Genomic DNA, 23838 nt, shown 5'->3' with positions numbered 1-23838 from the left:
CCCCCCCCCCCGCCCCCCCGTCCATATATGCCTGTACACCTGAAAGGGTTATCAACGATTCGAACAAGCAACGAGTTCGCCCATGTTTGGTGCCGGGAGGTGAACGTTGTGTTTCATGTCGAGTCCAAAGTTACTCGGCCCCTTCTTAGTCTCGCTCGACTCCGCTGCGAAAGCCGTCTGCATAGCTCCGAGAGCGCGGTCCATCCGCTGTGTCGCTTGCTTCCCTCCTGCCTTCTCCGAATATAGGGCGAAGCTGGACGGCAACGACCGCCTGGGACAGTTCTGCCTCGCTCTCGAGCGCGCGTGCATCCAGACAGTTGAGAACGGCGCGATGCCGAAGGACCTCGCGATCTGCGTCAAAGGCGCCGACAAAGTTACGGTAGGTTTTCTTCAACTTGGTACTGAGTGCATGCAGAGCATCCGGCGGAGTGCTTGTCCCCGTCGGAGGCGAAGACGCTCGCCGTCAGTCGAGTCGCCTCTCCCTCCGTGTCGCTGTCTGCGGGTGTGGCTCTCTCCTCGATTTCACCTCGTCCGCTGCGGTGGATGTTTCCTCGTGAATCAGGCGCTAACAACAGGCGAAAAGAGAGAAGTGCAAAGCAGCCGCTGCATGCATTCGCACGCGGAGTTTTTTTGTGCGGGCCTCTCGGAGTCGCGCCCCTGCGTCTCATTTTAGGCCGGCTGCGTGCCTTCCCTCTGCCTTCCCCTTCGTCTGCGTCCGCACACCGCTGGGCTCCTGTGTACAGACAGTTGTGGGTTCTACGTGATGCGTGGGTGGGAAAAAGAGTGCTTCCGGTTCGAGACACCGCGGGAAAAAGATGAGCACAATTTTCGCCTCGCCCGCCTGTCTGCATGCGCCTCAGGCCAACGACTACCTGACAACTGAGGAATTCATGGATGCGATTTCCGACACTCTCAAGATGAACTTGATCACCCACCAAGCCCCGCAGGCTGACCAAGTTGTTGGTGGGAAGCTCTCGAACTCGAACTGGGAACACTACGCGGCTTCCGAGCACAACTCCTCAGTAGTGAGAAAACGTTCTCTTCCAGTTGTGGAAGGAGTTCAACGGGGGCAATAGGACACCCACCGACACAAACAGCCGTCGCGTTACACGAGAACCTCGGAATGGAGACAGAGGTATTCGTGTGCACTAGTGCCTGATCATCCATCTAAATACACGACCGTTTCGACGTGTTTAACTATACAAAAGTGCGGAGCCGTATTTCGCGATAGGTGAACCAATTTTTGCATCTATGCCTTCCAACCTATCTCTACATGTAGGTCTATCTGTATATCCGGTGATTGACGTATCTGTAGCTCAATATCGATATCCTGTATCTCTGCTTCGCTGTTCATCTGTAGCGATATCGATCGATGCATCTACTACAGCTGAATGTCTCTACCTACATGTATCTAAATACAAGGGGATGAGTTGGTCTCCTCGCTTCGACTGCGCTGATGTTTTTGCAGGACGATCATGATGACAACCAGCGACGATGAGCGTTGTCTGGGGCGGGGTCGCGGTTCTCAGAGTTGCGTTTTGCCTTTTCCCAGCCCGCTTCTCGTTTCGCATGTTGCGGAGATGCCCTGGCGCGTCGACCCGGAGACACAGCCAGCACGGAGACAGGACCTCGCGGCGCGTGTTGCCACAGCGAGAGAGGGGGAACGCCCGCGTCGAGGGCAGAACAGAAGGAGAGAAAGCGAGAACCATAGATGCTCAGGTCGTATCTGTATCGTGATTCGAGGCGCGGGTTTGTGGAATGCGCTGAACACTGAGAGAACGCCTAGGGGGCTCGGAGATGCCTGACATGTGCAGGTGCGTCGTGTCTACAACGTGTATGCTTTTGTGAAACGTTTGAGTTGTCCTCAAAACCCTCGAAGAGTCTTGGACTAAAAGCGCGGCCTCGCGCGTCAGCCTCACATGGCCGAAATCACCAGGCGAAACGCGCTCAAAGCTCGGAGGAGAGACGAAACACACCGAAGAAAAATGTAGCAGCAGACCGAGAGGGGAGAGCGGCTGGGAGACGAGGGCGAGAGACACAGATGTGTAAACTCCTCGGGAGGCAGACCGCCGAACAAAAACGAACCGGGAGCGAGGAGATGCAAGTTGAGAGGCTTCTCCGGCCAGCACGGCGGGCAATGAACAGCAAAATGCGCTTCTGGAAACCTACATCACGTGGTAGGAACCGTGTTTATAAAGGGGGGAGATGCGTGCGCGGAGGTACTCTGGCGAAACGGAGGGCGTTGATCGAGACACTGGAACGACAGGACTGGTTTTCGACAGAAGCAAGCAAAGGATTCTCTGTGTAGAGCCGCAGGAGGTTGGTGTGGAGTTCGCGAATCCAAAATTCCCGGGGCACTCCTTAGAGAGACGCCACGTTTTGGGGCGAGAGGCCGCTGTCCCGCGACAGTCCACAGAAACCGGGGGGATAAGGAGAAACAATTAGAGAGGTCGTAACGAAGCAGAGTTGCATTTGCATGCATCGCCGAACCGCCAGAAGACACCCGCCACGAAGCAGAGCCAAAAATCCCGCAACGGAGGTGGGACGATGCACGCTCAGCGCCGGGACGCGGGCGCGCGGCCGAAAAGAGAGACCATGCGTAGGCCGAAACGGCGCAGAGCTGAGCCAGAGAAACGAAGACATGCGCCTGCAGAGAGAGTCGAAAGGTTTGCCTCCCGAAATAGCCATCTGACGGCACGGACGCCGGCTAGCCTCGCTGAGGACCGGCTTCTTGCCGGTTGCCTGCCATGCGCTTTTTCTTCTTGTGTTTGCTGGGTCGATACGCTGCAAGGGACGTGTCCATCGTGCCTCCTGAAACACAAACGAGCGCAGACGAATCCTGCACATTCACCTCCTGCACGAGAATGCTTCTCTCCGGAACGCGCCCCCGGGTCCCCGCACACTTGTCGCCTCGCCTTGCCTCTCAGCCTTCTCGCGGTTGCGGCCGATGCGCCTCGGCTCAGGTTTTGCCGACATTCAAGGGACTCGTGTTTCCACACACAAGACGTCCACAAACGAGACAGCCAGCACTTGGCGTGAGTCGAGACGAACCTAACCCCTTTGGTGCCGAGCAGTCCCGGGAGACGTGGGTGTGGTTGATTCTTCGCTCGCGCGTTCGAGGCCTACCGGTGGTTTTGAGCTTTTTGTACTCGACTTGGTCTTGCTCGAGAATGCCGAGGATCTCCTTTTGTCGCTCCGCGTTCTTCCGCTTCCGATAGCTCTCTTTCCGGCCTTTCTGAGCAACGATGAACGCTGCGTCGCGTCTGAGCATGCGCCCCACTTGCCGGCGCATTTCGTTCGCCTGGCGCTTGTCACGCCGCAACTCCTCGAAGTCTTGACGCGTCTCGTCCGCCGCCACAGACGAGAGGCCTCGACGACGAAGCAGCGAAGGCTCCACGTAACGCGGAGTCAACAGCGTGAGTCCCACCTGAGAACGCGATGCATCAACTCAAAAACGAGGCCGTCTCTCGCACGTGCACCATGAACGCGACGAAGGGCTCTTCCCAAAAGGAAAGAAAAGGAAGAGAAACCGACGAGAGGCGACAGAAGTCAGAGAAGAAGAAGAAGGAAGAGAAGAGCAGAGAAGCGAACCCTCGGTGATGCGCGGGAGGAAGCGCCTCTGCAGCGGAGAAGAACTCAGCACGGAAGAGGAGGAGAGAAAACGGAATTCGGCCAGAGGACCCGTCGAGGAAACGCCCTGCGACAGTCGAGCGCAAGACGATTCACGCGGCACAAAAAGAAGGTAACAGACTGCCTATCGGGCATCTGGTAGGACCGGATGGGGGAGGTGAACGGTAAGCAGCACGAGCGAAAAAGAAAGTGACTGATCGTCTCACCTTTTCGCCGGCATGATAGAGACTGAGGGGGACCAGCGGCTTCGTCAGAATGGATTCGCACTCTCGCCAGAACCGCCTTAACTTTGTCAAGAGCGGGAAGGAAGGCGAAGACTTTAAGCGGTCGAGAACCGCGTCAGCGGCGCCTCCGCTGTCATCTGGAGTGCGCCGTAGCGCGGATTTGTCGGCTTTCGCCGGAGACGTGCGAGTCACGTCCAGAAGGAGATACGCATGGAGGAAAGGAAACGCCGGTAGCAGGTAGTGGGCGACAGGGACGTAGGCTGCAGGCGAGGCCTCCGACTGCGCAGAACAGACGAGAAGGAAAAGAGAGCACAAAGAGAGCGTAGAAAAAGCATGAAGGAAGCCCAAAAAAAGCATGAGGGGCGAATAAGATGGAGACGAAGAAACGCTAAGGTGAACAACAAGAACGCATGTAGGCCCTACAGAAAAGGATAAGGAAGGCGACGAAAAGAGACAGAAAGATAACGTGAAAGGCGCGAGCTCCCAGGCGAAGAGATCGAGAGAAGAAAAAAGGGAAAACCAAACAGGGGAAACCGGGCTCAAACATGCAAAGCATGCAAAGAAGAGACGACAAAAAACCACGGATTGCCGAGGCTGACCCCGTGCGCAGCCTGCTGCTATGAGCATATCGATTTATGAAAAAACCTGGCCATGCGCAAATGAGAAGATTCGCTTGTCTCTGCGTTTACACCTACGCACATGCACGCACAGATATTTAAACATGCTCAGATGTATATGCATATACTAGCATATATGTGGGAGGGCTGCGTTTGTGTCCCCTGTTTACCATCTGGTTGGTTTGCGCACGAAGGGTGGCTAAGACGGCATCAGCCTGCTTCAGGCCGTCTCCGTCTATGCGCTCGGCCCCGTTGGCTTGTTTGCATTTGCTTTCTCCCGTCTTCTCGTCTCTGGCGCCTGCTTCGAGGAGGGTGCGAAGGAGCGCGAGAGCGAGGGTGAAGAAGGAAGGGAAAATGCGCCCTGAGGAGTTCATTGCCATGCGTTGCAGGAGCAGACTGTGTAGGGCGGGGCCGAGGGAAGCCGCCCCGAGACGCGCCGGCAAGACGCTCGCGACGCGGGCGTCTGCGTCTCTCTCTGCGCTCTTGGCGGTGTCTTGTCTGTTTCCAGAGACAGCCAAGCCTTGTCGCTCTGGGCCTGAAACGCGCGCGTGCAGCGTTTCGGCTTCGCGGCGCGCCGCCGCGACGGCTTCCTCGGCAGTTGGGAGAGCCGGAACGCGGGACCGTCGTGCTGAGGAAGACGGCCGGACGCCGGAGGCAAGCGCGAGAGAGAAGGACGACAACGCACTCGCAAAGAAATCCAGCAACAGAAACGCACAAGACAGCAGCGGGTGGCGGAAATCCGTCAGAGGACAGAGCAGAAACACAAGCTGTAACACGGCGAGATCGGCCGCTGAGGGCGGCAGGGAAGAACCAGAGCGCCCAGCAGAGAGGAGAGGATAGGGAAGAGATGAGTCGTCTTTGGAGGCGACAGCGAGAGCGTGAACGGCGTCCCGAGGCAGCGGCTGGTTCTCGGCGTCGCCTGGGCGTTTTTCGCCATTCCCTTTCTTCGCTCTCTTGACCTTGTTCAAGGGCTTGTCGTTTCCACGGGAGTCTGCAGCGTCGCTCTCTGTTTCGCCGGCTGCCTCCCCAGAGAACGAAGACGAAAGGAGACTGAAGAGCTCGGCAGGCAGGCTGTGGGGGGAGACGCGCGTGGCCATGTTGACGAGCAGGGGAAAGAAGAAGGCAAAGACGACGTCCGAGCGCTCCTCTGCGAAGAAGAGGTAGTGCTCATGGAGTGCGTCCCAGAGGTCCGTCAACGGAAAGCCTGACAAAGAGGGCCGGAAGCCCAACGGACATCCACGAGCGACGGGTAACGTGAGACGCAAAGACACACGCGTTTGAAAGACGCGAAAACAGGGGGAAAAAGGGAAATGCAGCGACAGCCGGGGACAGCGAACGACTCGCCAGCGCCTGCGCGAGTTGCAGGCGTGTTGGGTATGAAGACCTTACAGATCAAAGACGGGGCCCACAAAGAAAGACGAAATGCTAGAACACAGGCAGCGCACGGAAACGCGAGGCAACAGATAAACAGACCACATGAAACCTCCGTCGGTCGAAACCCCTATCACGAAATACAGACGGTTGCATGCAGAGCCATCTCGGTGACGCGCCAATTATATATATATATATATATATATATATATACATTTATGTTGATGCAATTCAGTACCGCGAAATCTGATTCGCCTCTCAGAGCACCGGCGCCACGCAAATGCACACACGTGTACACGTGCACCTAGCGCGGCGTTCGCTATACACGTATAAGCAAACCAATGCATGCATATGTATGTATGTATGTATGTATGTATGTATGTATGTATGTATCTATGTATCTATGTATCTATGCAGATGTATACACATAGTTGTATATAGATGCGTAGACGTTTGTGGATCTCTGTGTTTGTATAGAGTTGCATGCATTCGTGGTTCATTTGTTTCTTAGAGTGGGGACGTAGTCGGGCCTGCGGCGGTTTTGGCAGGAGCGGAAAGAAACCAAATGACGCACCGCGACGAGAGGCGAGAGCAGCCAGGTGTGCATCAAGGGCGTAGGCGAGGAGGGCGCGGAAAACTTTCTCTTTCTTCTCTTTTTGTCCCTGGTCCGCAGTTGCATCCTCCCCAAAGTGAAGGACTCGGATGCTGAAGAAAACAAACAGTACAAGAGAGACACATGCACACGTGAGAACCGCATGCAGACTGCGCACCGCGCAAGGGCTAACCTGCAGATGCCGTATACCACATCATGCTATCCAAGCAGGCGTACACAAACACGAAAATACTTACACCTATAGGCATCTACTTATATCCATCTGTATATATATATATATATATATACGAACGGCACGGATGGCGATTTGCAATGTCCGCTCGTAGACACTGCTCTCCCTGTGTGTCTACCACGTTATGGGTACGTCATATATATATATATATATATATATACATACATATATATATTTACCAACACAAAACACACATACATACCTGTATATACATATATATGCAGCTGTGTATGCATATACGCAGATGAATCGAAGACGCAACTGCGGGAGGGAAGCTCGGACTGTCAATGAAAGGAAACAGGCGAAAGAGCGTCTGTTTGCGAAGAGCTTACCGGTGAAGGAGTTTCCACTGCGATCGCAGCGAATGAGGCAACAGGAGTGCCCGTGCCTCCTCTCGTGCGAGGGGCATTGAGGGTTGAAACGAAAGGCCTTCTTCGCCAGGTTCGTTCTTCATCCACGAAGTTGCTTTCTTCTCCTCGTCACTCATAAACGCTTCGTCCTCCTCCGGGTCTTCCTGTTCTCTCATCCGAAGGCCGCTAGTTTCCTCATCTTTGGCTTCAGCTTCACCTTCCGCTTCTTCAGCATCTTCTTCTTCATCTTCCTCGGTCTCTTCTTCCTGTTCCTCACTTTCCTCGTTATCGTCCTCTTCACCTTCGGCTGTCTCCGTCTGGTCGTCTTCGTCTTTCGCTTTCCCTTCCTCCTCGCCTTCATCGTCTTCCAACAACTCCCGCGCTTCCTGCACCTCTTCATCTTCTTCTTCATCTTCTTCTTCTTCTTCATCTTCTTCTTCTTCTTCATCTTCTTCTTCTTCATCTTCTTCTTCTTCATCTTCTTCATCTTCTTCTTCTTCATCTTCTTCTTCTTCATCTTCTTCTTCTTCTTCATCTTCTTCTTCTTCATCTTCTTCTTCTTCATCTTCTTCTTCTTCATCTTCTTCTTCTTCATCTTCTTCTTCTTCATCTTCTTCTTCTTCATCTTCTTCTTCATCTTCTTCATCTTCATCATCACCTTCGTCCTCTTCCTTTTCGTCTCCTTCCTCTCCTTCGTCTCCTTCCTCATCTTCCTCTCCTTCCTCCTCAGGTTCATCTCCCAGCTGGAGCATCCTTTCCGTTCGTTCTCTTTCTTTCTTCTCGAGGAGTTTCCGTTTTCGTTCCTGTGCCTCCTCAGCAGTCAGGAGCTTTTCGGTGCCAGGGAGTCTCCGGTCGAAACGGAGCGAAGCGGCTAACGCGTCGAAGTCATCGGCAACGCGCATATGGCGTGCAATGGAAGCCGAAGAAGAGGAAGACGTGGAGGCCGACGGAGAGGAAGAGGGCGCATGCAAGAGGAGAGGCGACGCAGCTGGCGAGCTGCTTGCTTTGCCTGTGACATCGCTCTGAGGCTTCAAAACGCTCTCGCGTGCGTCATCGCCGGTCTGCGTGTGGGGTCCGTCGGCGCGCGTCGCCACAGCTGTCACCTGAGTGTCTCTCTTCTCCGCTTCAGATTCGCCTCCCAGGTGTTTCTGTAAAAGAGCCTCGAGAGCCCTGAGACGGCAGAAAGAAGTGAGAGGAACAAAACAGCAGGCGCGACACGAACCAGGCTAAGAAACGCGAAAGACAGTCCACGCACCATACACCAGGCGGGAGACATACCCCGGTCGACAGAAACCGCCGACGGCTCAAAACGGCGGGGCGGGAAAAGACGCAAAGACGACGACGGAACCCGCGGCAGACCCGGATACGTTTTTGGGGGGGGGGGGGCGGGGCGGGGGGGTTGTAGCCCAACGCGCAAAGGCGAAAGCGGCAGAGAGATTTGGCAAATGCGAAGACAAGCGAGAGGAAGCTGGATGCTGGGCACGCATGCAACTTACTGCTTCTTCGTTGGCCGAAAGAGAGCCTCACGCTGCCGCAAGAGATCGGAGTAGTCGTCGTCCAGCTTCTCCAGAAGCGCCTGTTGCTGGCGTTGCTCACTCGCAAGCTGAGAGGGAATGGAGAAAACAAAAACCAAGACGAGGATCAGACAAACCAGAGGAGATGAAGCAAAGACAAAGGGCGAGTCGCACGCGAGACAAAGACGTCAACACACGCACCACGTGCAGTTCCGGCATGTGCGATCATCGACTCGTGCTCCATTCCTTCCCTTACACATACATCCGTTCGGCTTTCTGGATACATGCTACAGTATCGACTTCTGATACAAAGACACACACACCCATACTTGTATATATATATATATATATATATATATATAGGCCTCTGTGCATATATATATATATATACATATACAGAAGTATCTATCTATCTATCTATCTATCTATCTATCTATCTATATATATATATATATATATATATAAAGACATACATGTATGTAGTCATGTATATTCTATGGCTGTGTGTAGGTTGAAGCATCGTACCCGCGCTTTTGCCTCTTTGCTGTTGGCGATGATTTCGCGGTAGATTTCTTTTCTCGTCAGAGGCCGCTGCTCGTCTTGTTCCGCGTCTTCGCCTTGGAAGCCTTCTTTGAAGAAAAGCTCCGGAGGAAACTCAAGCGACTCTGCGAGGCGGAAACGCACAAAACGGACAATGTCTATGGAGCGAAAACAGACTCCAAGACTACGCATCCGCAACCTGCGATGAACAGATGTTGCGTTGTCGACGATAGAGGCTAAATGTTAAACATGCGAAGTGCAAGTTGTCCATGGCATCCAGTAGGCAAACGAAGCTTTTTCGCTACACACGGGTGCGAGAGAAAACGAGGAACGACACAACTCTCCAACCCCTTACAGAGGGACAGAGTGACAGAACGAAGGAAGCGCAGAGAGACACAAAACTTTGCAGATACGTAAGAAGAAACAGCGGCATTCAGCCACACGTACAAATACGACCAAACCCCATATTTCGACAGAGTTGTGCACCCCGACATCGACTTCCTCGCAAACGGAACTGTACCTAATCACACATGTATCCACATATATATATATATATATATATATATATATATATGCTGGGCGATATGTACATCTACGTTTAACTATGTAAACATATATATATATATATATATACATGGTTTTTGGGTGACGAAGCCTTGATTCACGTGTGTTTCCGGGTTTCTCTCTCACCATCGTCGAATTCGCCGACATCTTCGCCGAGGGCGCCTTCTCGGCCGGAGCGTTTGATGTCGTCGTCGTCGATCTGCGAGAGCGGCACGCCGCTGTGAGTCAGTGCGTCGTCGTCGGCTAGCGCGAAACCCCGTTTCTGTTTGTGTCTTTTGCCGTCGGCCGCTCGCGCGCGTTCTTTCGCTCGTTGCTGGCGCTGTGCGAGGAGGCGAAGACGCTGGAAAACGAGGCTCTCGTCTTCGCCCGCGCCTGCGCACCCGTCGGCGTGAAAGCGGTCGTCCGCGAAGGCGGCCCCGAGCCGCAGCCTCCCAGTGCCTTCCTGTGTCTGCAGAGCCCGAGAGCGCTGCACGCAAAGAAGGGAGAAGGCGACTCGCGACGGGGCGTTTGGGGCGAGAGGCAGCCCGCATCGATCGGGTTTCTTGTCGCCTTTCAGGTGAAGCAACGCAGGGGGTGTGCACGCGGACACGGGTTGGCGGCGTGCATAAGCTCCGCGAAACGTGGGAGAGAAACATGGCTCTTTTCTGCAGTGTCGGGTACAAGTCGACTTTCTGCGACAAGTGTCCGTTCGTGAGAGCCCGTGAGTCGGGTGGAGCACAAGGATTGGTTTTCCGTCGCCGACAAGAAAACAGGATGCAGCTATATTGGTTTTTGGATCAGAAAACGGACAAAGACACCACCGACGAACACCTTGGGCCTTTGGCATTCCTTCACGAGTGAACTCGGCACTCGCATGCGGTTTTCGATGCTGCGGTGGGCTCTGTGAAAGAAGCAAACTTTACAGAGCGGCGCCAAAGACGTCGTGAGTCAGCAAACGAACAACCAGCTGTGTGAAGACGGCCCGAAGGTCGGAAACTGCCGGTCGGGTAACTATCGACTTGCGTGAAAGGCGGTCGGACTCTCCACACGCCGTCTATCTGAAACGCGTTCCGATGGAAGTATCATGAGACTAAGCGACACAACCTGTCTGAGACGAGTTTCTCCTTTTGAACTGTTTCTGGGAAACCAAGGGGTAAGACAGAGAACCAATCTCCTGAGCGCGTTCGCCCATCTTGGCGAATCCGCTTTCGTGCACGTGTCCACGATCCGAAAAAGGACGAACGAGGGAACAGAGGAGGTAGGGTTGCTTCACATACAGAACGCGAACTTCGACCTTTTCTTTCCTGGGATCTCCACATAGAGAGACAGAGAGGGTGAGAGCTGGAGAGAAGGAAAAAAGACTGGAAAGTCTTACCCTCTGTCGATCCTTCTGAGCAGCCAGGGCGGCGTCGCGCTTGCTGCCTTTCACGTGTCTCCCGGCTACTTCCCGTCGGAGTTTTTTGTTTCCTAAAACTTCAAAAGCATTGCGAGAGGACGACGGCGGCCCCCCGGCCTTCCTCTTCTTCGCCATTTTCGGCCGCTCCCCGTCTCTCTGAAACCCGAGCCCTGTTCGCGTCGTTTCTCTCGTCTCTTCTCCGTTTCCGAACGCGGCTCCACGCGCTTCACTCCGGCCCTAAGCCCTCTGCTTTTTTCTCCCGCCTCTCTACGCGGGTTTTTACTTCGCGCAACAGCCGCGTGGATTCCCTTCTTTGCTCGGAATACTTGCTCCGTTGTGCCGAGATTCGCGTCTGTGTCGTCGGCGGTGACAGGAGACACAGGCCTACCGCTCGAGGCTCCACGCGGTGAGCGGAGACGCCCGAGAAGAAGGAAAGGCAAAACGAGAGCGAGACCTCGATAGCAGTCGGCAACTGCGTCCCGACGCGTCTAGAGAGAGTGAAAGGGAAGGAAGAGAAGGAAGAGAGGGAAGAGAAGCAAGAAAAGGAAGAAAAGGAAGAAAAGGAAGAGAAGGGAGAGAGGGAAGAGAAGGAAGAGAAGGAAGAAAAGGAAGAGAAGGAAGAGAAAACGGGATAAAAACGGCGACGCACAGAAAGAAGGATGAAGAAGAAAGAGCAAGAAGGAAAAAAGACAAAAGAAGAAGAAAGATGAAGGAAGGCGAGAGAAGAGAGGAGAGAGAAGATGTGGAGCTGTCGCTTAGTTTGCATGTGCTCACTCCTTTGGCTTCTTGAACGCATCAGAAAAGGAGAAGATGGTGAGAGGGCGAACGCGCGATTGAGAAAAATCAAAAGCGACGAGTAGGCAGAGGCTCGGAAAAAGAGAAAAAACAAGAACTAGAAAGAAGAAAAGACTGTAATTCTCTCTCTTGTCGAGCGATGTGTCTCAGCCCCACAATCGACGGAGCTTTTTTAAAAGCGCGACTGCATGCGCGCCGTGAAACAACTTTTCGCTTTGGCTCATCTTTGCGAGTTTTCCTCGATTCTTCACAAGACACACACAAACACACAGCCAAGCCTCTCGCGTGACTCCGGATCCTTGAACGAAAGACAGTTGTCTCCTTTTCCATGTCTCCTTTCCTCCTCGTTCCCTCCCTGGATCTGGTCCGTTTCGTGTCTCCTGGAAGAATCGCCGTTTCCGCGCACCGTCTCTCTCGGTTGACGAGGGACTCCGGTGCTAGCAGACAGTGCAACTCTACTCCTTTGCTTTTTCGTATCATTCCTTTTTCTCCTCCGCATCGATCCCGCGCTCTACGCGGGAGCTCTCGGCAGATCACGGCGCGATCTATTTGAGGCTTGCGCGGTCGTCGATTTTGTCTCTCAAGTGAAGGAGAGAAGACAGGACATTTCTCGAGGCCCGAAAATGAACCGCCGAAAACGAAAAATATCTCCACGCCTTCTTCCATGACCCCTGCACACATATATGCTATGTTTTTATGAAGAAGTGGACATGTGTACATACACCGTCCCGGAGCACCGGGACAAGTCCCCTGCGCTCATTTAGATGTAGACTTTGTGCTTTCTTCTCAGTCTACATAAATCGATCGCCTCCATAAAGATGTTCGCTTCTTTCTTGGTGAATGCCTGGGAAGTCGAAGTGGAGAGAGGCACTGACGCCTGCAGACCAGCGCGCTGTATCGACCGCGTCGGGGCGGAGACAGCAGTCGGCGTTTCGTCTGTTTCCTCGGCTCTTTTTCAGAATGTGAGCTCTCCGACGCTTCAGGAAACACATGCCGCTTAGGGTGTCTTTCTGTCGGTCGATTCCGTCCCCACTCGAGCTGCCAAAACACGCAAAGCATGGCGAGAGAGAGAGGCCCGACGCACCCCCTTCGACTCCTCGCTCATCTTCTTCTCGTCTTCCTGAATCTCTCTGTCTCTTCGTTCCCACCTGTCGGGTTCTCGACTCTCTCCTCGGGCTGCCTTCCTTCCCCAACTGCATCCTCTTCTCTCTGCCGTCGAGCGCTCTCTGCTTTTCCTTTCCCCTACACTTCGTCCTCGGCGTCTCCCCCTCCCCCCGCCTCAAACGGAGATGAAGACTGTCTCTGGTCTCCCCCACCGGTCTTTTTCCCCCTGTTCCCGACCTTGTTGCCTTCCGAGGCTCTCACCTTCCGCTCCTTGAAGCTGCCTCTCCGAGACCTCGCGTTGTTCAAATCTTCTTGCCGTCAGTTTCCCTTCGCCTCTCCTTTTCTCTCGCCCTCGAATGCTTTTTCCTCTGTTTCCGTCCCTGCCTCTCGTGTGCCTTTTTGCAGTGCACCCCTCTCGTTCCTCTCGCCTTCCTTCCCTTTAGGCGACCTGCATTCGCTAAACGGCTCGTTGCTCGCGGAGCCAAGGAGGCGACGTCCGTCTTGCGCCTTCGTTTGCCTCTCAGCTTCTTCCTCTCGGTCTTGCTCCGCTTCGCCATCCTCTGTTTCCTGTGCGCGTCTGCATCAGCCGGCAGTCGCCCTCTCCCACAGCTCTCGAGTTTCCACTTTGACTTCCCTTTTCTCTTACCGCGTGTCGGCTCTGCTCCGTCCCTCGCCACTGTCTCCGGCCGCTCTCTCGCCTTTCTCGCCCCTGTCTCCTCTTCTCCGTCGCTCTTCGCCGCGTCCCCAGTTGCCTGCGCCTGCCTCGTTTCTCGGCGCCTTTCTCGCCTCGCCGGAGCCTGGCTTTCCTTCGCGCTCTTCCTCGCGCCTTTCCGTCTCTCCGCGGTACGGCGATGCGGGCCTCGAAGACGAAGAAGCACCGATAAACTTCTACACAGACGCTCCTCGCTCCGACGCTGCCCCGTCACGCACCCCCTCTGAGCACGACTCCACAGCCTCCCCTCCTTCGCCTGATGCTCCTCCGTCCTCGGAGTCTTACTCTCCAGCTTCGGTCTTTGCGACGAACGAGTTGGCGATGTACTACGCAGCCGCGCGCCTCCGCGGAGACACTCCGCCTCTTCCCGGCGAGCCTGCAGCGGCGCCGTTCCCCTCGGCGCCTCCGAAGGCTGAGAGGCAGCCTGGGAAGCGCAAATCCCGTGCTTCGTCTTCCGCCTCTTCTTCCTCCTTTTCGTCCTCGCCGGCGGCTGCAGTTGAAGCGCGTGCAGGCGAGACAGGTCTAGACGACGCACAGGCCGCAGCGCAGGCGCTCACTCCGACGACCCTCTACAATCGAGGCCCGCGGTTCCCGCATGTCGAGTTGCATCCGAAAAACTTAACGGGCGCGCCCGCATCCCTCCTCTCGAAGGACGAACAACAGTACCTCTGGCGACACGGATACTTCGCAGCAGACCACGTCAATCAAACCGAAACGTGGAAAAACTGGCATCTTCTCAATCGAGGTATCTACCCCGCACCAATGTATCTCCATGCACACCACATTCACATATATATATATATATATATATATATCGATATGTCGAAACGCGAATACGTTGTTGTCGCCTATATATGCATACATGTGAGTTTATAAATGCACGGATGGTTGAATGGTACAACCCCTGGCGGGTACGCATGCATATACATGCTATATATATATATATATATATATATATATATATATATTGATACGTGTGTACCTCATTACAAGTATATATATTTATGTCTGCGAAATGAGAGGTACTTTCAATAAAAATATGTATGTATGTATGTATGTATGTATGTATGTATGTATGTATGTAGGTCATTCGTTGTCGTTGTAAACACCCTTGAGTGCCGCTACGTCGTGACAGGATTCTTCTTTCGGTGGTGCTTTGTGTTTCCTGCAGGTCGATGGACAGATCCTGGAGTTGAGAAATTGCCAAACATCACCACATTGAGAGGCGTCGAGGAGCCGCCGTTTCACCGCGTGCCTCTCCAGTTCTGGGATGAGGCGCGAGGCTTGGTAAGCGAGAGAGAGACAAGAGAGAGAAGAGAGAAGAAGCAAGCGAAGGAGAGAGAGTAAGAGAGAACAGAAGAGAGAGAGGAAGAGAGAGACGAAGAGGGCGAAGAAGAGGGAGAGGAGCGAAAAAAAGGGAAACGCTTTAGCATTCTCCGGTGAAGGCTGTCACGCATTCAAGACCCGACAGTCCTGAACAGCGTCCATGCAGATACACAACTGTACATAAATATCTATGCATGTTCACCTGACCGATATGAAAGAATATCAATAAAGATCCACACTTGGGGACGAGTATATGAGCGTATACATATATATATATATATATATATATATATTCGTGTATACGTACACGTGTATAAGTGTCTCTCTGGGAGAGCTGTTTCCGCACCGTCATAGGTCTCACATGCGCACAAAGCATCCCCTAGCTACATACGCGCACCTCATGATTTACGTAAACAGATACTGGTAGATTATCGCATATATATATATATATATATGCTTATATATTTATGTGTGTACGTGACGGAGCATACATCTCTCTCTCAATATGCATATGTATATATATATATATATATGGAAGCATGGGCGTTTATTAACAGAAGACTTGGATTTTGAGGATTCTGGTTCTGTACCCTCTTCTTTCGCTGACGTGTCCGCGGCGTCTCGCGTGTCCAGGCCAGTGGTTTGTCCAGTTCATGTCGAGGGTTTTGCGTCTTTGCATGCGCCTCCGCAGTCTCACGATGTGCGCCACTACCCGATTTACGAGGAGTTTTACAATTCCACGACTCTGGATCCGACGATTTACACGCCTCGATACAACCTCACGTTGTTACCCTTCACCCCTGCCTACGTACCCAGACGCGACCGCATGGGTCTTCAGTACGGCGATGCACGCATTTTCGATGTAAGTGACTCCTTTTTGAAGGCTCTCTCGCATCTCTCTCGAGGCGCGCGGAAGGTTCAGAAGGAGCGCAACGGGGCAAGAGGCGACGACCCAGGAAAAGGATGGGGAGAAACGAACCCCGGCGCGGGAGTTACGCCGCGTCTGCGTGGCAGGGGGAAGGCCTGTGAGACGCTCTGGCGGCCCTGTGCCCGTCTCGAGAGGCCCAGGCGTAGCGTCCATCTGACCGGCGGTTGCAGAACGAAAACGCGCAAATTTTTGCCAACGCTGCGCGTTCGATTCATGCTGTCGACGACCGTCTGTTTTTACAGCTGTAGGACAGCAGCAATCCATATATATATATATATATATATATAGAGAGAGAGAGAGAGAGAGAGAGAGTGAAAACAAAGGAGGCGAAATAGGGAGGGAGACAGAAGGCACAGCCGCTTTAGTATATCTGCCGTCCCGGGGGTGTCCAGAGCGTCGTAAATATATTGTGTAGATGGCGAGGTCTATGCGACTAGGGGGGTCAAGAGGGATCTCGATGTCTTGTCTTTTGAACCGGTTATACGGAGGCGTTACGGCTGCCTGTTTTCCGCTCTGCTGATGCCGCCCAAACGTCCGATGCTCGGCGCTATTGTCATTTTGTGGAGCATTTCGAAGGAGGGAAAGGCTCTGCGGACGCTTTAGCTCGGACGGCGGTCCGTTCCTCGTCGCTCGTCCTGCCTTTCTGCCAGGGCGTCGCTCTCCCTTTGTCGTGTGTTTCTGTTTGCATGCGCAGACGTGGCCGTCGTGGGACAAGGAATTTACTCTGCGTGTTGAGGAGGCGACGAATGTCACTGTCATTCCTGAAACTGGTACGTTCCGTCGATTGCTGCGCAAAGAGACGTCCGCGTGAGTGGTAACGAGAACAAGAGCCCCGGCGCCGCGTAAGGGAACACGGAACATAGAATCAACGAGAGAAAGCGACAGATAAAGAGACCAACCGAGCAAAAGGGAGACGGAAAGAGAGCAGTAGAGAGAAGGAAAGCGAACCGATGAACAAATGAGAGAGCGCACGCAAAAGAGTCAAAGAGACAAAGAGTGCCAGGGTGAAGGAGGTAATATCTTCGAGCGTGCGATGAAAGGGACGCCGTTCGGAAGAGGCCGTGAGGTAGGGCGCTTCCATCGCCTCTCATTTGGTCGGTCCCTCAGCGCGTCCGTTTCGTTTGGTCCTCCAGATCTCCCCATGTGCACATCTCCTTTCTCTCTGTTTTCTTTCTGTTTTCTTTCTGTTTGCTCTCTCCTTTCCCTCTCGTCTCTTTCTCCTTCGTTGTTTCCTCTCCCGTCTCTAGCTGGTCTTGCCTTCTTCTCTCTGTTCTGTTTTGCGTCCTCAGGACACTTGTACCAGAAGCTTTACATCGGTCCGATTCCCGTAACGACGGGGTGGACGATGGGTTCTCTCATTAAGGCCTTCGCTGCTCAGCGTTGTCCGGGGCATGCAGTGGTGGCATTGAAACTGCATGCGCCTCCGCAGGCGGCAAAGAAGGGGGCGAGAAAAGGCAGGCTGAAAACCCGCGAGAAACGTTCCGAGGCACACATGCACGGCGCGGTCGCCAGCGAAGGCGAGGGGGAACCCGGCGGAGGCGACGGCGAACAGACTCAACCAATGGTCACCAAACTGCCCAGCGTTCGCGAAGACATCCTCGAGATCGCTCTCAATTTAAAGGGGGTACACAGACACTCAAGGAACAAACGCACCTTCGCATATCCGTATTCTTTAGAAAGGAGTTGCCATAGCGTATATGTGTAGACGTGCGAGCCTACACAGAGACTGGATCACGGCCTGTGTGCACTCATGCATAACTGGATTTTACAGATGTCTTAACTATTTCTGGCATGCATGCACGTACCCACAGACGTCTTGATAGAGGCAAAGAGAGCGATCGAGAGACTCACACACAGAGAGAAATAGATGGACACAGGTAGACAGAGCGAGGGCCATAGAGGCACATGGAGAGAGAGAAGGATAAAGATATATAGAGAGAAAAGGATAACGATATAGAGAGAGAGACAAAACGAGGTGAGCGGATTGATCTCCCTCTCAGCTCTTGGGATATGTGAGGGCCTCTGTCGCGTGTCTGTCTCTCGTCACGCGTTGCGGCATGGTCCTCCACGGCTCCCTCGAGTTTTCGCCCGTTCCGTTCCGCCCGTGTCCCTGCCTCGGCTCTTCGATCCCCACTCTCTCTTTCTTCTCGTCGCTTCGTTTGCCAGGTGGCGTTTGAGACGCTCGCGCCTCGGGAATCCGCTTGCATCCGCGTGAAGGTTGTCGGTCCGCAGCTTCTGGTTGCGGGGATGATCGGCTGGCCTTCTTTCGTGCGCGTGGCGAATCCGGAGCACTTCATCGCGAAAGTGGAAGAGGGCGGCGTCCTCGACCTCGAAATCAAACTCGAGTGGGGCCGAGGCGCCTGGCTAGCCGATCTCCACGGTAAGCACCGAGGGAAAAAGGAAAGAGCGAAAAGGAGAAGAACGAAAAAGAAAAACGAGAAGGTGGACGAAGCAGAGAGAGACCCGCGCAAAACCACGGGAAGCTGAGACGCGGCAGCGGACTCGAGAGCTGTCCGTCTGGGGACCGGAGCACCTCGCCGGCGACAGCGGCGCAGAAATGCAACAGAGAGACACTCACGTTCATGACCACACATTCACGATAATCTGCACGAAGCGCCGAACTCACGAAATGACAAAGCGGCAGAGGCAAATATAGACACGAAGCAGGACCGAACACGTTCCATTACTTGTAGATACAATTATGTATATATATATATATATACATGTATGTATTCAATCTGTGCATATATGTGTAGATATGTGGATATAGATGCGTATGCTCGTATATATATATATATATATATGTACATATATTATATTGTTCTCTATATCGTTTTATATATGGGGGAGGGGGGGGGGCATAGACGGTGTTAACTGTAGGACTGCAAATGGAGCGTCGGGTGTAAGTTGATGAAGGAGACGTTCGAGGACGAGTGCGGAGTGGATTCGGACTTGTCGGCGGGCGGATGAGACAGCAGGCAGATTGTCGTTTCCCTCTGCATTTGCGCGCCTTCTTCAGGGCTCTACCGCGAGGAAGAAGGCGTCGATACACGGTGTTACAAGCGACGCCGGATATGGGAGGTGGACAACCGAGGCTTCTACCCCACGAGCTGCGTTTTCGGAGCATGCACCATGATGAGACTGGCAGTTCACAAACTCATGGGAACGCGCTTCTGTCAGGAGTAAGTCAAACAACTTCGTTCCTCGCTCGTCCATATAATGATATATATATATATATATATATATATGTACATCGCCGTACACGATATACACATTTATATATATATATATATATATATATATATGCATGCAGTACCGTGTAGGATGAGCTGACGGACGGGTCTGGCTTGGTCAACATGTGTTTTGGCGCGAGTCTGGCAAATCCGGAGACATCCGAGGGCGTTATTGCAGCTGAAGCTGTTGCATGTGAAGACGTTTCCTGCGCATCTATGTATGTTTGAGTATGCCTGTCTTTTTTATCTGCATGAGTGTATCTGTGTGTGCATGCATGTCTGTGTTTCCGAATCTGCAGCTCTGTCTATAACTGTTTTGGCTATGGGATTTTGTGTGCGCATGTCACGGTGCCTTGTCTCTTGGAAACGTGCGGAGAATGCTTTTGCATGCGCCGTTTCCCGCGTCCGCGAGGGGAACTTCGGAGTCTGTCGCGAAAGGGTTTTCTTTTTTCGCAGTCGGCAAGTGTCGACGAATCCGACCGAGCAGCTGGTGGTTGAGATTTGGACAGATGCGTCAAAGAGTCCGAAAGAAGTTCTCGCCTTTGCTCTCCAAGACATGCTCGCGTGGCTGCTGGACCTGCGGAGACAGCTCGTGCAGGATGTGGACTGGAAAACAGAAGACGAAGACCTCAACGGTAAATCGCACTTCCTCGATGATCCAGTGTCGCTCTCTGCAAATCGCCAGATTTCACTTGCCTATCCCCTCCTCAAACAGATGCAACTGTATGTTCATACGGATGTGTCTATACATGTAGATATACGGACACATAGAACGGAGCAGAACTAATATATACATATATATATATATATATATAGGTCAATAGGCGGACATCACTGTCGGCGTTTCTATATCGATGAACCTACTGGCGTGGAGGCTTAGATGCAGATAGATATCGAGGGAGTTGTCCACCTATCTGTGCTTAAGTTTGCGGTGCGAGGATTCAGGCCGCGCCTTTTTTGCAGCCGCGGGGGCGTCTAGTGCCTCACGTGTTTCCTTCTCTCAATCTCGTTCTTCGCTTTCATCCCTGAACGATTGTTAACAGTAATCGACATCGTGACAGAACCGAACCGATATGGGATAGCCTCAGCGCCGTGGGCTTCCGGCAATCGGCACCTTCACCCTCCACCGTTTTTCTTCCGAGTGCTCAACCTCTATTAGGTTCAACGCTCTGCCACATCCGTGAACTGATCATGCGCTGTCTCCGTCGCTCTCTCCCTCTCGCCTCTCCCTGCTGTGTCCTCCTCTTGCTTTTTATCTCTCCGTTTCTCGCCTTTGGCATCTCTCTGTGTCAACCTTCTCTCTTTTTCTTCTTCTCTACCTCCCCTTCTCTCGTGGCCTCTCCTTCGTTCTGTCTTTCTCCTTCTCTCTTTCTCATTCTTTCTCCTTCTCTCTCTCGCCTTCTGCTATCCCTGCTTCTTCTCTCGCCTTGGCGCGTTCTTGTCCTCACGCCTCCCTTCTCGCTTTGGGTGCACAGCCTCCTGGAAGCACGTGGCGGCGTGGACGGAAGCGAAGGCATTGCAAGACAGGCTCGGCGGTCCGCCTCTGATGGTCTGGGAAGATCCAAGTCAGGGCTTGAAGCTCGCCGAGGGCGAAAAAAGCTTTGCGATGCCAGAGTTCCGGCCGCCGGTGAGATCCCAGTCTCAAACGGATGCAGAGATAGACGGCGGAAAAGGCGCGAGGGATCACCAGGCAGACAGCCTCGCAAACGGGACTGGAGGGTGTTGCAGAGTTCGCGGAAACGCGCATGGAGCCGAACGTCGTCTCCGCATACAGAAAACGTGTAAAGGCAAAGGAACACAAAACCGAGCACGAAAGAAGGAAACCACTTCGCGTTTTAGGCAAAACACACGTGTCGCGTGACTCCTACGGCGCAGTGTGCTGGCGAGTCTGCCGCTTGTCCGCTGCCGACGCACTCGCCTTCTGAGAGAAAATTATGGCAAATGGGAAGAGAGGGAAGGGACCAAACGGCACGGACCCAACACCCCGTGATATGCTCACCGCGCTGCTGCGTGAATGCGCGTCGCCCACTCTCACGTTCGCGTTTTGTCTTCTTTGCCTCCCCTCGCCTCTCCATTCTTTCCACACCACTGTGTTGTCTCCTCGCCTTCGCCCCTTTGTCGTCGCGCTCCACGGCTTAGTTTCGTCTGTCTTTCTCTCTCTGTGGGGCTTCGCGCTGGACTGTCTCTCCGCCTCGGTGTCTCTTTTCGCAGCCCTGTCCCGTGCATCCGGTGTCTTGGCTGAAGCGTGAGCTCGCGCGCTCGCCGTACCCCGCGGATGGCTACTCAGACTCGTCGAAACCCCGGAAGAAGGCCGGGCGGAGACGGAAGAAAATCCAGGACGACGACGACGCAGAGACGCCCGAAGCCGGCGAGAAGGAGACAGAGGCAACGGGCACTCGAGCATGCCCGGGGAATCTCCACACGCAGGAGTCCTCGGCCGAACCAGCTCTGGAAGAGGGCAAACCCGTGAGCACGACTACGGAGAAACGTGCGCGTCAAGCAAAGACGCAGGAGCGACGGGCGAAACGTGGACCCTCTGAAGTGCTTCTGGCGTCCATTTCTGGCCTCCCGCCAAAGGCTCTGCACTCCCTGCACGAGGTACGAGGGAGACGAACGAGACGCGGAGGCGTACACGATATAGTTGTACTTAAAGGGAAACTCACGCATGGATCGGGGGCTTTGTCTAGTCTTTCCACGGCGGTCATAACTCTCGGTGGATATACAGAACATCCGGGGATACGTAATAGGAAACGAGACAGGCGAATTCCATTTGAGACATCTGTGCATCCAGGGATTTACATATATGTATATATGTAGATGCAGATGCATGGTTTCCGTCTTTGAATGCAGGCGAGTCCATTTGGGAAACGGAGATTCTGTGTAAATACAAACGTTGGGAGCGGGGGCGGGGGGGGGAGGGGGGGAAGAGGGGAAGTCGCCGCGCGATTGTTGGGGTGGACAGCGCGCAGATTCCCCCAAGACGAGACGGCGGATAGAGATACGCGGAGACACATCTGCACAAGACATCGGCCCGAACCCGTGACAACCCAATTTGTTTACGCAATTATTTTTATTTATTTTTATATATGAGAAGAGTGTGGGGTTAGAGATATGGTTCAACATATCGATACATATGTGCAGAAAGGCATCTTGAGGTTTTTAGGCGACCGGGGATTTGCGGAAAGTTCTTGTGTTTCAGATTCGCGACGAGCTTAGAACTCTCAACACAGGGACGCATTTGGGCCTTCATGCACAGGACGCACCGCAGGAGAGCTCTGTCTCGAAAGGCAACAGTCAGAGAGCTCGTTTGTACCTTTCTCTGTTTTTTCAGTTTGGCTTGGCGACCTTGGCGGACGTACGCGATTACACCCCGCAGCAACTCCGAAAAATTCCGCATGTTGGCAGCGCCACCGTCGCTCTGCTCGAGTCCCTCCTTTCTCAGCACTCCGACGCATCTCCTTGTTAAATCGCCCGTCTCCTCGACCGCTGACCTGTCTCTACTTGCACGACTCACAGAGACGCGTGCACGCAGATATATATATATATATATATATATATATATGTGCATTTGCGTCCCTTATTGTTACGTCTGATTCATACCAATACACAAAAATGTAGGTATATACCCATATGTATGTATGGAGTTTTGTATATATATATATATATATATGGGTGTATATTTGTATGTAGATCGATGGTTTGATTTGTGTATCGGTTAGTATGCGTTGCACTCGTGGGTGTAGAAGGGATCGAGGGTGCGTGTAAAGAGCTGGAGAAGGCGGGAGCCTGTGTGAATTGCAATTTGCTCCTGAGACGCATTTGCGCGCGTTGGGAGGCGTTTGCGGTTCTCTCTCTGGGGTGTACACGGCCTGGCGAGGAAAGCGAACGGGAAGGCACCCCACCGCGCCTTTCCTGCCAAGAGCCTGAACTGGGTGAGCGCGTCGTTGAAAGACCGGGACGATTGCGAAAATTGCAAAAAGAAGAGGGAGAGCCCCTGAAGAACGCCGCGAGCCTTGCAGCCGCTACAGAGAAGAAAGGCCGTCCTCTCTCGCAAAGGGAGAGAAACTTTGGTCGCATAACGAGTCTGCTCTCCGCAAATGACTAAAGTGCGGAATGACTGAGGAAGAGGGTGGCCAGTGCCGAGAGACGTCTGGCGAGTTTCGCGGCCTCACGACTTCTCGAGGCTCTTCTGAGTTCTGCGACTGACGCTCGACCGCATGCAGCGATCGCGCGGTTGAAGAGTCCAAAATGCACACGCAGGAAGCACCCTGGGAGCGAGAGACAGGGAAGCGGCTCTACAACAAACAAGGAAGAGCCGAGCAAGAGAGGAAAGAGGTGGAGCTCTGCGGTCGCAACGAAAAAGGAAAAAAGGGTTTTCGACGAAAGCTGCCTCCGAGCCTCGGAGAGCAAACAGTCGCTCGCCTCCCGAGAAGCTCAGCCACCGATGACTTTATATCGGCTTATGTGCCCTATGTCAGTTTCTGTGCAATATTTACATGCAAATCTGCATTTATCAGTACGTATATGATATACATATATATGGGTAGGCCTTGTGGGTTTTGTGTTTTCGGTCTGTGTAGATTGATCGAGTTGGGCCATAGCGCTGCCTTGTTTGAAGAAACAAAACCCTTCGTTTTCGAAGCTCCGTTTGTGAGGTTATCGAGGTGTTTTGAATGCGGAGAAAAGCAAACACGGCAAAGACACACGCCT

At 53.3% G+C, this 23838-nt stretch overlaps 3 protein-coding genes across 3 annotated transcripts in view; 2 read left to right on the top strand and 1 right to left on the bottom strand.

Moving 5' to 3' along the window:
- NCLIV_056480 (hypothetical protein) overlaps positions 1-1498 on the top strand; it is a gene marked incomplete at both ends in the record, with an annotated part of 5094 nt that extends 3596 nt beyond the window's left edge. Inside the window, 3 exons of the mRNA XM_003885203.1 lie at positions 247-379; positions 861-1025; positions 1469-1498. Of these exons, the coding sequence (XP_003885252.1) occupies positions 247-379; positions 861-1025; positions 1469-1498 (328 nt within the window). The remainder of the gene's footprint in view (positions 1-246; positions 380-860; positions 1026-1468) is intronic.
- Positions 1499-2707: 1209 nt separating this feature from the next.
- On the bottom strand, positions 2708-11165 carry NCLIV_056470 (conserved hypothetical protein; the record flags this gene model as incomplete). The annotated part of the gene is made up of 10 exons (XM_003885202.1): positions 2708-2811; positions 3127-3427; positions 3837-4133; positions 4642-5675; positions 6417-6547; positions 7020-8207; positions 8534-8640; positions 9077-9216; positions 9782-10121; positions 11010-11165. The coding sequence occupies 10 exons, from the start codon at positions 11163-11165 to the stop codon at positions 2708-2710; spliced, it is 3798 nt and encodes a 1265-aa protein (XP_003885251.1).
- A 1478-nt stretch (positions 11166-12643) lies between these two features.
- On the top strand, positions 12644-22594 carry NCLIV_056460 (putative RNA polymerase Rpb3/Rpb11 dimerisation domain-containing protein; the record flags this gene model as incomplete). The annotated part of the gene is made up of 12 exons (XM_003885201.1): positions 12644-12787; positions 13516-14386; positions 14813-14928; positions 15659-15829; positions 16590-16665; positions 17185-17519; positions 18062-18275; positions 18915-19077; positions 19585-19763; positions 20604-20755; positions 21340-21726; positions 22460-22594. The coding sequence occupies 12 exons, from the start codon at positions 12644-12646 to the stop codon at positions 22592-22594; spliced, it is 2943 nt and encodes a 980-aa protein (XP_003885250.1).
- Between the last annotated feature and the right edge of the window lie 1244 nt (positions 22595-23838).

This window comes from Neospora caninum, chromosome XI (genome assembly GCF_000208865.1).
Source record: "Neospora caninum Liverpool complete genome, chromosome XI".
NCBI classification, from domain to species: domain Eukaryota; phylum Apicomplexa; class Conoidasida; order Eucoccidiorida; family Sarcocystidae; genus Neospora; species Neospora caninum.
Note: the sequence above shows the minus strand (reverse complement) of the source record. Positions and strands in the feature narration are given on the sequence as shown.